The following is a 13,436-nucleotide window of genomic DNA, read 5'->3' on the forward strand; positions in this document are numbered from 1 at the left end:
AGGGTTTTCCCTCTCCGAAGGGTCGCTTTTACAAACGTTTATTGGCAATCAGCTTGTCGGTAATTAGGAAGATGAAAGGCGACCCTCGATGGCGCGTGTTTCTAAAATGGAACTCAGTGTATTTAGGTGCTAGAAGGGCGGTAATGGTTTGGACATGGTTTTTGTCAACCTGAAAACAGCGATGCGTTCGAAGAGAACGATGGCGATGTTTTTCTGATCTTCTTCTGGGAAATCGAATTTCTAGAGATATTTGTCGTAGCGATGATGGATGGTATGCAACTGATTTTCTGTTCGGTAAGTTAAGGTTACAATTTCTGGATGAAATATAATAGTTTTTAGAGCAGTTTGAGTTGACGAATGAATTCGAGCGCAATTGGTGTGGATGGGTTATGACCTGTCCGTTTCGATTATCACATTTTAGTTGAATTTTGGTGTTAGTACAGTACAGTTAAGTCTCTTTTCATGACAAATTTTAATAAATTCCAAAATTATCCTTGAACGGATCTTCTCCTTCTTCGTGGTATTAAATTCTTATTGCGACAGAGCTTGCTGCTCAGCTTAGTCTTCTTATGAGCTCTTCAACAGTAATTGACTGAGAGCTTTTATTTACCTAAGTTGACATTTTTACATTCGTTTATCGTGTGACAGGTACGTTGATACTCTATGCTCAGGGAAGTCAAAGAAATTTCCATTACGAAAAGATCCTGGACCGACTGAAAGTCGAACCTAGATACCTTCAGCATGGCTTTGCCACGGACTCTAACCACTCGGGTAAAAAAGGCCATCAATTCCTAAAATTGTTAACTGTGGATGTTTTGGGACACAGTCTTTATCTCAGATGTAATACCATGGAGAAAAACCTGCATATAAAAATAGCAAGGGATAAATAAAGCAAAACATATTTTCGAAATCGACAAACTTCTAAGACTTGCAACCTTCAATCCAGTTATGAATTTGATTCTCAGTAGAAGTCAATTTTTCGTTTCTTAAAACAATAAAAAGTCCAAACGAAGAGCAACACAAACTGAAAAGAAAAAAGTAAGACAAAGAAAAACAGACCAACATCACAAATGCTCTGACTTTGTCACCAAAGTACACAAAAAGAAGATAAATTGCCTAGTTTTGCCAGATTGAATTTGATTTAAATTTATGATTTTTGGCTGCTCTTTCCTCGATTTCCAAACCATGCCGAGAGAGGGCAAAAAAGAAAGAAAACTTTTCTCCCCTTACACTCCCTGCACAAAAGGCTCCTCCCCTCAGGCCAGGATCCGATTGCAAAACAAAATTTAGCCTGCTTGAAAGAGAAGAAACCCCACTCTCATCAGAAAAAAAGGGCAGCGAAGCCACCGACCGGGAGAATTACTTTTAATAAATGGAAAATCTTTGTTCAATCTCGCGAAAAGTGCGAGTTTTACGGATGGCGAAGCGATTTGCGTTCGCCAAAAGTGCTTTTGCTGATGTAATTCGGTTGGTCAAAGAAAAGCTGGAATGCGATAAAAGCCAAGAACAAGTCATACGACACCATCGACACCAAAACCATTGAACGTGGGGGCTTGAGGAAAAAAATCCATTTGTTTTCCGCACGCTCCACTCCAATTGCTGCTCGGATTTCAACTGTAAATTTGCGACTGGAAGAAGACAATATTGTGTTTCAAATCGGAAATGATCGTCGAATCGAATCGATTCGAATAGAGAAATAAAAATCGAAAAAAAATCACCACCAATCGCAGGGCGATTGAAATAACGCAAATCGAAGAGATAAATGATAGGAGAGGATTTTGTAATCGCAACGAAGCTGTATCGTAATCGGTTTGTGTGAAAGAGTTGAATTTAAGGGGCGTCGAGGCAACAAAAAGGTTCCAACTTACCACCGCGGTTCTCGCTATCCGCTGGCTTAACTTGAATAGCACGGTTCATCTGGAAATAAGAGAAGATAAGAATGGAACATGTTAATTGGTATTATTCTAAAAATCAGCTACTGAGCAGCATTTGCGTAGCTAGGATTTTTTTTTCTGGAGGGGATCTAGGGGGGGCCTAGCAAATACTTGTTAAAAAAAATCGATAGCAAAAATCACGATTTTAACAAATTTCGTAATTTTGACGTACTGGTATTGATTTTATTTATTTGTTAGTTTGTTTCATTTAGCGGCTTATCAGTTATAATTGCAAATTTCAATTAACACTACGAAAAAAAAATCATTCTTTTTGTAATCCAGTCAAAAATCTTTCAAGAATTCTAAAAAAAAATCCCAAGGAATGCCCCTTTTTCTACGAACTTTTCAGGTATTCAAACATGTGCTATGACGAGATTCCTCTGAGAATTCCTACGGGGATTTATTCATGAATTATTTTCTTAATTTTCAGTGCTTTCTTCAAGAACTCAATTGCTAGTTTTCACTGAGTTCGTCCTCAGACTTTCTAATCTCACCAGAAAATTTCTCGAAGAATCCAATTGCCTAAAAAATCTTTTGGAAATTTCAGCCAGAGAATGCATTAGAAATTATTTTAATGATTTCTCCTGGAAAGTCCTCTACGAACTTATTACATATAAATTCCAATTGTTAGTTTAATGAATCCTCAAAAAGTTCGTTACTATTTTTTGTAGGATTTTTAGGGATTACTGAGAATTTTTCCAAAAAATAGTACAAACAAAACCTAGGAGCCTCACCAAAATCACCAGATCACTAAGCAAGCATTCATTCCACAAATTCTGCTAAACCCTCTCAGAAAAATGTTCTATTTTAACAACTACCGAAAAACTTAACATTACATATAGTATGCAATTGGATTAAATGGACAAATTGATGTGAAGTTTTGCGAAAAAGTTACACGTCTTCTCAGTGAGAATCGAACTCACGACTCCCTGATCTCTAGTTAGGGCGCGTTACACCTACGCCATGAGAGAACTCATGAACGCAGCAGTTAACCTGAATTCGATTTCAGCTCAATAATCACGTGGTCCTTTTTCGCAAAGTGCACCTCTTTCGGAAGAATTAGATGCCCATCCTTTCCCAACGCTTTCTATATATATCCAATGCCTAGCCCGAGAGCGCATTATTTTTTTAGTTATTGAAATAGTAGACTACACAAGCTAGCAACTGCGCAGGCTGAGGTTTCTATTGTGTGGGCTTCTCAAACGACCGGTTACGGAACATGAGTCCATTTCCTTTATACTATAAATTTTATATATTATGAATAAATTTTTCATCAGAGTTACAGTTACGTCAAGTATTCCTTCGGGATGAAGATATAACTCTTTTTTTTTTGAATGATAATCTCAGAATTCTTCTATAAATATTATTTTTTTTCCATTATTTGGTTCAAAAACAACTCCAATAAAATCTCAATACTTTTAAAGGATTGCTTTGCAATCTCCTTTACGAATCACTTCATAAAAATACACATACAAAAAAAGTTGAAAGAACTTTTTTGGTATTTTTCTTAAGAATTGCAGCTTAAATATAATTTAGAAAAAATACTTAATTCCTGTCGTGAAGTTCAAGAATCATAGAGTTTCTGAAACTTGTTGACAATGTACCTCAGAGAAAAGCGGTCCAAGTAGGAGTTACTACAAAAATTCTTACTCTTTTTCCTTCTTCTATTATAATAGAAAATGATGGTGTTAAAATGCATGGAATTTTTACTGAAAGTATTTGTAACTAAAATCTTAGATAATATTGTGTATGAACTCGACAGTTTCATGATACTTTGGTGAACATATTGATGTAGAATCCATTCTCTTACCTTTAACAATACAAAACAAACTTTTTGGAATAGTCTATTATCAATTGTTTTGTAGTACTGTAGAAGTTTAACGCGAAAATATTGCCGGAAACACACAAAAAAACATCGAAGAATTTTTGACGCAATTTTTATTTAATGTATTTTTGAAATATTTCTTAAGAGCTGTTGATGATTTTCGCGGAAAAATTTCTAACAAAATATTCGGGAAAGCTAATTAGAGGAATTCACAGAAGAGTTTTTTGTAGAATTTCAGCGAAATATTTATACTGAGATTTGACAGAATCAATTATTTTTTGGAGGGATTGCAAGGAAAAACTGAATTTTTGAAAGGATAAATAACATTTTTTTAGGAAAATCCTAATGAACATATTCCGAAATCAACTTGCTAACAAAAAAAAAAAGACACAGAAGGAATGGATATCCGTCAGGAAAAAGTTGCTTTGAAAGTATGAACAAGTCCCACAATATTACTTGACTAATTTTCAAGAGATTTCAAAAGTTCTGAAGCCACCCTTCAGTATTTCTTAAAGAATTTCATTAAACTAAAATTTAACAAAAAATATCAAATATTGATAAAAATGCTCCAAATCTGTTTAGTTTTCTTGGAAAAATAAATTTTAGGCAATAAATTTATTCAGGCGAAAATACTATAGTTGATTTTGTTACGTTCTATGAATTATTCAGAAAAAAAAAACAAATTTTGGGAATCAAATTTCCAAGATATTGACGCTTCTTTTTTGTACTATGATATTTTTGCAACGGAGATGTCGAAAAATTGCGCTTATCGCATACAACAAGTAGCTAGTCCTAAAAAATAACCATTCGATCGACGGCCGGACTGTTGTCGTGCGATTCATCGATGTCAGAAACGCCATGCCGAAAAGACAAGCAAGGTTTTCTCACTAAAGTTGTAACTACAGGAGACATTTTTGTTAATAACAAGAGTAATGTACATTGAGTAAGAAGATTTTGCTTCATAGCTTTTATTTAAATTTTTATTTTTATTATCATCGAAAATTCTGGAAGGGCCTAGATGATTCTGAGGGGGCGGGATAATTGGGAAACAATTTTCATTTTAATATAGTGACTTGATCACCAGTGGATGGATTCATAGGAGCGTAATTTATATTGTAATAAATGTTTATGCGAAATGCCATAATAACTTAATTAAAGGGAAGCAACTTGCATAACATGCTTTAATTCAATTATGGGAGTGAACGGAAAAAAAAACATAATGCTTGGATCAAAGGGGCATTTTTTTTATTAGAAAATGGAACCCTCTGCAGAAATGGATGAAAATATGTGTCATTATCTCTAAATCTAACAGGATAAAATGTTATGTTCTTTTTTTTCTTAATGTTACTCTTTAATGTGGGCGGAAATATTGTCATATTCACAAGGGGCGTTTTTCTTTACATGATAATTTTCAATTAAGGTGGCTCGTTGAGTCGAGGATAACATCAGAAGAGTGCAACTTTCATTAAATGATTGAAACCTTCTTAAAATTTAATAAAAAAAATAGTCATATTTACTTAAGAGGTGTGCGGAAAAAATAAATTAATTATTCTTGGATAATAGGGGCAATTGTAGCTATCCTCGATTCAAAGTGGCGCAAATTTAACGGTATTTTCATTAAATAATAGAACCCATATGAGAACTGAATAATAAACTTGTAAAAAACTCATTAACTATGGTGCTGGTAACTATGTGGATAGAAATAGGCAAGGGTTCCAGAATTAGAAGGGTGCATTTTCCATTATATAATCAAAATTAAAGAGAAAAGGTGGGCGGAAAATAACTATGATTCATTTATCAAAGGTGCGCATCTTCATTGGATGATATTTTTTAGTGTGTGGAGATGGGTGGAAAAATTTTTACAATTCATGAACAAATATAACAAACATGTCAAATGTCTCTACCCCCTTATTGATAGAAAATCAAAACTTTATTTTAAGAACAAGCTTTTGATATTCAAACGAATTTTCAGGCCAGCCTTGTTGTATGCTGTAGCAATATGGACTAGCTGTTGTAAAGCCAGGAAGAAAGCACTTCAGAGAATTCAAAATAAAATTTTGAAAATGATTCTGAAGCTTCCTCCCTGGTAAAGCACTAATGAGTAACATAGAATATCCAATGTTGAGACATTGGAACAAATGTCGAATAAAATAATTAATAATTTCAGGCAAAAATCGTGACAATCTCCTATTGTCACGATTAATGCGTTATATATTTAGGTTAAGAAAGGTTAAGTAAATTAAAAGCTTGTTTTTTTCTCTTATATACAGGTGAAATCAACTCACCTGTAACCAATCTGAACTGCTACGGCAAATGAAATGTAATATGTTGTTAACAAAATGTTAATAAAATCTTAAAGTTGTTTTACCAAATTAGGATGATAGTATTGTCCAACACAGAACACCTAGATATAAGAAATGAATGTAATGTTTGGAATAATACTATCAGGTATCAGATCTACGGCTCAGGCGACACGTTCCCCTACAACTGGGAGATTTGTGCATCGCACTTCATTGCCAATCATCACTTACCCGACAGGAAAATAAGAATGAAGAATAAGAGATAGATTTTAAGTTAGGAAAATAGAAGGTAAGAGAGGATATATTTCACACAAGCCCCCCGCATGAGATGCTCATGCGAATCACTTTTTCAGCACCCCTAAAAGGGATACTGAAAGCAGATGCACATAATAAAATCTCAACATCCGTCATAAAAACCCATCTAATACTAGTGGATTGTATGAATAGACTTTGAGTAAGAGAACATTTCTAAATGCTCTTTCTTCGATGAAAAATATGTCACAATTTTAAAAAACACGACCTCTTGAAAACTTAATACAAAATTTGAAACAATTTTTTTGAATATGGTGTGTAATTTTTATTGCATGATTATATTCAACAAAATTATAGGCGAAGAATTTTTAATTTGTGGATACATAAAAATATGTCAGAATTCCAGAATCATAAGGGCGCAATTTCCATCATGTTATTCAAATTATTAAGCGGAAGCGAGCGGGAAAAAGTTATAATTCATGAATCGAAGGGGCGCAATTGTCATTGAATGGCATTACTCAATGAGTAATTTTTAACATGGAAGTACTCAATAGAAATTGGTAGAATAATGTTCTTATTCAATTCTGTATAATTTTGGCGAAATTCATGTGACAGAAATGGTCATTTTTGAGTAGTGGATGAAAAAAATACCAATAATCTCATTGAGGGCATTCCAGCCAACAGTTAAAAACATTTTAAATTATTGTTTCTACTTATTAACAGAAAATTGAACCTTGTCTTATTAGCGAGATTTTGACCTTCAAACAAATTTCAAGCGAGCCATGTTGTATGCTGTATCAATATGGACAAGCAATTGTAATACCAATAAGAAGGCTTTACAAAAATGTATTTTTTATGACAGTAATATATTTATGCTTAAAATCTCCCTTTGGTTCGCCTCCCCAGTATTTTATCATTCTCAGTCTTCCTTCCCAAACAGGTAAACCAGAGTACATAAGGAAAGAAGCTCTCAAAAAGCTTTTAATGACTTCAGTTCAGTTTTAATTCATTTTCAATTTCAGCACAATCCTTTAACCATAGCCTACCGTCGTCAGCATTCTCTTCTGGAAATCTTGTGCGAACAAAAAGAGTAGGTAGGTAAAGTGGAATTAAATATCCAACGAGGAAAATATAGCCGCCTCCGCCTCAGCCAACGTTTTTCCTCGAAATTACCGAAAGCTGAATCCTTACAAACATGATTGAGTCGAGCGCCGCGATGCCGTGTGGCATCCATTACAGACTTTTCCCTCCCGAACCGAGCGAGAGTAATTTTCATTTTAATCCTCCTTTACGTCATTCACAAAGCCGCAACAATGTTTTCGTTTCATTATAGCAAATTTTCGGTGCGTTATTTTCCCATCCACGCCCAGCCGGAAGAAAGCCCCGCCCTCGCGAAGGTATAATGAGTGCTCTCGAGTGCAATATTTTATATGTTTTCGCTAGCTTTAGATAAATTTTAATAGTTATTTCATCATTTTGCGAGCGCGGGCTGTTTGCAACACGAAGCGGAACGGGAAGCAGACGGTTTATTTCTTAATTTCTTCGCGCTCGCGGGTTAACATTATCAAACGATGACAACGGGACAAAGAGCGACCGCGACGATGCACAGTGGTCTGATCGCCAAAAAAGCAGGTGAAAAAGTGTTTTTCAAACGCTTTTTTTTTTTGGAAAACCAAGTCAAACATTCATTCACAATATCAAATAGTTAAAACACACACGAACATTTCAAAAATTATTGTTTTTCTTAATGTTTGAACTTTCGGTGTAAGGGCCCTGGATTGTTCAGCCATAGAATCCATAAAACCGTTATCCAAGGTAAGGTCCTTACTACTAGGCAAGTGAAGGCATTTAGCGCCCAAAGATCAAATCTTTCTTTCAAAGATGAAATTTTGAAATGAACAACTGGAATTTTTTTAAATTTTGTTCTGGTGTCAAATCTAAAAAAGTATGCGGCTCTTAAAAAATGTTCCACAGCAGATTACATCGGAAGTTGTTAAATATTAGAAGTGTATAGATTTTGCCATCATTTTTCTCATTAGACCACTGTGCAACGACAACGAGGACGACAGCGGATGGATGGAAATATACATGGAAATGGTTTTATTCCTGAGCCGCTGTTCGACGGTACCGATTCCTGCAGCCACAAGCCTCTCATTCACTCACTCACTCGCTGACGAAGGGGAACCGATAGGTGTAGGTTATACAATTGAGAAAAGCGGTAGTAAAAGTGAATGTTTCTGAGTCGTAAACTAGAAGGGCTTTTATCTTATCGCTGCAAATAGCGGAGTAATTGTAGTCTGCTGATAAGTGGGATTGGTTAACGATTAAGGGGGAGGTAGGGAAATGGTGCAGTGTCCTTGTTTCGGGGTAATGTGTTTTGAGTAAAAGAGTTCAATAAAATAAACGTCACAAACCGTTTGAATATCTTTTTTCATCTTTATTAGCGAGATGTTTAGCCCTGAGCTTGTTCATCTCGGGACCAACGACTTTACTTCCCTGTCGAAGGAAATCGTCACTTTAACCCTACGATCATAAGTGACTATCTTGGGGATGGGATTCGATCCCAGGTCTTTGACGTGATAGGTTTATGTTCTATCTCTAGACCAGGCCCGTCGCAATTTGTATATCTGATTTCAGTTGATTTCAAGTTGTTTTTAATCATAGTCACTCGAAAAACTAAGAACTTTATGGTTTAATGTTGATTCTTTAATAAAACGATTTGAAAAAATTGTGTTGGGGTTTGCAAGAATATTGAAAACAAGTACGGAGACGAATAAGAAGCTTTTGATATGAAGAAAATTGTGATATAATTTGTGGAAATAGACTAGGCGTATCTTCTCTTATCAATTAGATGTTGCAAATCAAAACTATATATATATATCTTTACCTAACTGTCCTACAAAAACTGTATGGAAACATGAAAATAAACTATGCTTATTCTCATGTTTCATCAACTCTTCCCACTACTAGTATTCCATTTCAATCCCCAGACCACTATTATTTATTTAGGTCACAAGCAAGACAAACTAAATTAAACCACTGAATGCAGCGCTCAATTCACATCACGTGCTCACCAACCAATCCCACCAGGATCATTCGTTATCCTTCTCGGAATCGTTTGATCACACCTTACAGAGTCCACCATTTTCCCGCCCTCAGTGACCTCTCGCCTACAACGCCTGAAACAATACGGAGGCTCTTCGTCCCAACCGCCAAGTCCACAACAAAGCCCCGAACCCAACACAACACAAAACCCTTCGACTTTAATTAAAACATTTTTCTCCTGGCACTCGGCGTTGTCGGCTTGGACTCGGACGTGGCAATGTGTGTGCAGTTACAGCAATGCCCGATCCGATGACGACAAGGGGAAAGCATTTCTCTTTGAGCCCCAGCCATAATACAATTTAAATTATACCCCTCTCCATACACCGCGCGTTTTCTCTGGACCTTCATCGATCCCCGCGCATAAAATCTTTTTGTATCTCCACTCTGATTACCTCTGTTAGGAAAATTTCGTTCGCTCATTCATTTCCTCGGGTTTGGGCGAAGTCCGTAAGCCCTTCCCCTCAGACCATTGTCCGGTTTTCTTTTTCCTTCAACCCGACTACTGTTCAACGCCGAAAGGGAAGAAAAATTAAGGGTTCCGATTATTTTTCTTTGGTCTTATCCTTCCGCGGAAAAGTAATCGCCTGGTGGGGTCTAGGGGTATGCGAGATTTCGAATAGTTTTCGCAAAGTACCGCGGAAACAAAATTTCGTGGAACACCGTGGAGTGTGGTAAATTTTGCTATTCCCGATTTTGTTTCGAATTTCAATTTTTTTGGTAACAGGTGAAATAAAATTGAATGTTGCGAAAAACCAAACTGAATGCTTAAAATACTAAAACGTCCACCAAATGTTAAGCTGAGTTTCTTTTTTGTTTTGCTTATACAAAACAATACATTTTCTAACAATATTGGATTTATTCATTTTTGTGATTTTCTTATGAGTTACAGTCAAATTTGCCGTATAACAACAGACGCAAAGCATCTGAAATGAATATTTAGCGTCAAGCATGATTTCAAAAACCGTAAAACTAATAAGCAACCACCAGGCATGAAGTTTTCATTATGTAATCGAAAAATTGTTGAAAGTTTTTGGTGAGCTATCTGTTTAGTTTAAGTGGAACCAAAAAATATGTAATTTGAAATACCTACATCAACATTTGATGTACAGAAACTTGCTATGAACTGTTCTACTAATCTTTGGCTCTCAATGCAAAAAAAAAAACAACCAGTATATTCAGATGTTTAAACCTATTGTTTGATGAATTCGAAGTTAAACATAGTTTTTATTCTATTTTGGTACAATTTTGTTACAACGATTAATTTTAAATGCTGGTATAGAATACAAGTTCCTGCTCAAGTGTACGTCCAAGAGAGTACGATGAAAGCTTCTTAGTGGTTTAACTGACTTACGAATCTTCAGCAAGTTGACAAGGTTCTTCCGTGAGCCGAAATGAACTTCATCAGGACTGAATGTTTCTTGTTCTTGTTTCTAGTGAAAAAAAAAAAATGATAGAGCTGTGAAAATTTCTTAAACACAAAACAATCCGTTTTCTTGACTTAAGATATTTTGTATCTCGACGTTAATGAGCTTGATTTTATCGCCTGAAATGCGAAAACTTAGGGAAGATGAATGAATGCCACACTTCATGTATTCGAAAAATGAATTTAGAGAATAAGTACTCTTCGCTGAAAATTTGGTCGATAGATTATAAATGAAAAGCCGATCGATCAAATTTACAGCGTACACGATTCTCGAATTATTTGAAATAGTGTTCTTCGAACTGAAGTTTGGTTCTGCATATATTTCTCTTTGCGATTGCTTCATTAAAATATGACAAGTAGCAACGAGCTACGTTGATATTCCCAATTTTGCTTTTAGACGTAGTGTTCGTTGGGAAAGTTTTCGTTTTGGCGCGTTTTGCTTGGAAGTGTTTTTGAAAGCCCAAACAATACGGTCTGTTTTTGGGACCCTTGAATCTATCGTGTCAAGTTTGCGTTGTGCAATCTTTTCATTCGGCATTATGTATGTTGACGTATTTTTTTAATCTTCTACCAATAACTTTTCATCATGAGACGAAAATTTAAAACTAGTTTATTAAATGAATCTTATTTTTCATCATCATACATGAATCGCATTATCGATCAGAGGTGACTCTCATATCATTTCCTCCCTCACCAATATACACTATTTCCGTGGTGATTGTGGAGATGCAGAGGTATTCTCGTTCTCTACAAGCAACACTCGTTAAACCCTAACATTCTTATTCCATTCCAACAGACTGTAGGGACTTGGTCGGCCTCGATCAATAATATGAGATCTGCTAATATATGCAAGAACAAACGGAAAGTCCCACCCTTTCTTCATTTGGATTGAAGTTTCGATCAATCATGGAGTAGCAATCATTAACATGAACAGTCAGCAGGTATTGCAGAATTCGTTCTCATTTGATTTCGAAACACGCATCCTTTCTGTATGGGTCCAAGATTGGTAATGTTTCGCAAATTGTAATAAGCATGATGAACCACAGTTGCGAACGAGAGACCCAAAGAGAGAGATAAATGGTAAAACTTATTCTTCTCGTTCATTTAACTTTGGGGGTAGGTGTTTTATTTCACTGGCATGACTAATGATCTTCGAACATCTGATAGCAATAGAGTTCCCCAGGTTTGGAGCTTGCATGTATGAGATTTATCATTCAGCGTTAGCCCCCCAATTGCATCATAGATGTACCAGTAGATGATGAACAGGTTCTCATGATGTGTACCGGATCATGATTGTTACAGAGAGCGATAAGTGAGAGATACTCTCAATTTTCTCCGAATTCAATCCGCGAGACGTATCCGGCCCACGTCTTCATTTTGTGCGGACCGCGGAGAGTTTGTCTTATATTTGGCCCGTACACCAACTTGAAATTAGAGCATAATAAGTTCAATAATTTCATTGTGCAGGTATGTTCAGTTTTTATCACGTTCCGATTTCGTCAACAAATAATTCCGTTTTTATCAACATAAAATAATCAAAAATTCTGAATTCTTAGAATATAAATGAATATCTTATTTATGGAACAAGCTATATGTTTTTCAAATGCTCCAGGGTTGAACTGACATTATGTCAGTGTTGACCATATGTATAGTAGACATCATTTTCCAAACCATTAATTGAGTCACTCATTATTTTGGGTTTTGTGCAACGTAAGAACTATGCAAAAATGCATTCATTGAGTGTTATCTCCTTCCCGCCCACTATCCAATCAGGGTTTTCAAATTTAACTTAGGCTGTTAGAAAAGATTGACGCATCCTTCAACATTCAAAAGATGCAATGGCCACGTCCTTGAAACAAATGAAGATTGTGATTAGCTGAATACATGCATAAGGCTTCAAACAATTTCACCTATTCGTCCAAATTTAACATTTTGATGGTTATTTGTCCCTCAAATGAATAAATTAAACTCTGCGGTGGACCTTTTTGCACTTTGATATACAAATGGTTAGTTATTTTCAAATTACCGGGAGTATAATATAAATTTAAAATTATAAAGTTTTAAGATGCTGCAGAGCAGAGCAACATTTTCAACCGAAGGGGAAATAACTTTCAAACTGTCTAATTTCAACTAAACGTTAAACGAATCGGCCAAACAGTTCACAGCCTTAGAGAGTCGCAAAGCATTTTTTTTTCTCTTAAACAGTACAAGACCGAAAAAAGTAGGCATTGGCCATTTTTTCATACAATATGGTCATGTTTGAAGGCATGGATTTTCGATGCTCGGATATCAGCTCTTATTGCTCCAATTGACCTGAAATTTTCATTGCAGTTTAGAAGTTACATAAATTTCACTTAGTAGAGAATGCACAATATTTTTAAACACAAATAAATATATATTTTAGATCTTATTTTGTGCAAAAATGTGATTTACTGACACTCTTGTTTTTTTACCGGATTGAACAATTTAACAGTAAAGCATATTGCTCCAGAAAATTCAATTCAAATTTTATTTCTATATCAAAATCTAGAAGAAATGGACACCGTCTTCAGTCATTTAGCTGCACAGACTGTAACTTAACATTAGACAATGGACAA

General features: G+C 35.5%; 1 protein-coding gene across 6 annotated transcripts in view; it reads right to left on the reverse strand.

Moving 5' to 3' along the window:
- LOC5579195 (CUGBP Elav-like family member 4) overlaps nt 1–13,436 on the reverse strand; it is a 599,629-nt gene that overhangs the window by 490,267 nt on the left and 95,926 nt on the right. For all 6 annotated transcript variants that reach the window (XM_021843727.1, XM_021843722.1, XM_021843723.1 and 3 more), the window contains one exon: nt 1,869–1,917. In XM_021843727.1, the coding sequence (XP_021699419.1) occupies nt 1,869–1,917 (49 nt within the window). The remainder of the gene's footprint in view (nt 1–1,868; nt 1,918–13,436) is intronic.

Source organism: Aedes aegypti, chromosome 2 (assembly GCF_002204515.2).
Source record: "Aedes aegypti strain LVP_AGWG chromosome 2, AaegL5.0 Primary Assembly, whole genome shotgun sequence".
Lineage (NCBI taxonomy): Eukaryota > Metazoa > Arthropoda > Insecta > Diptera > Culicidae > Aedes > Aedes aegypti.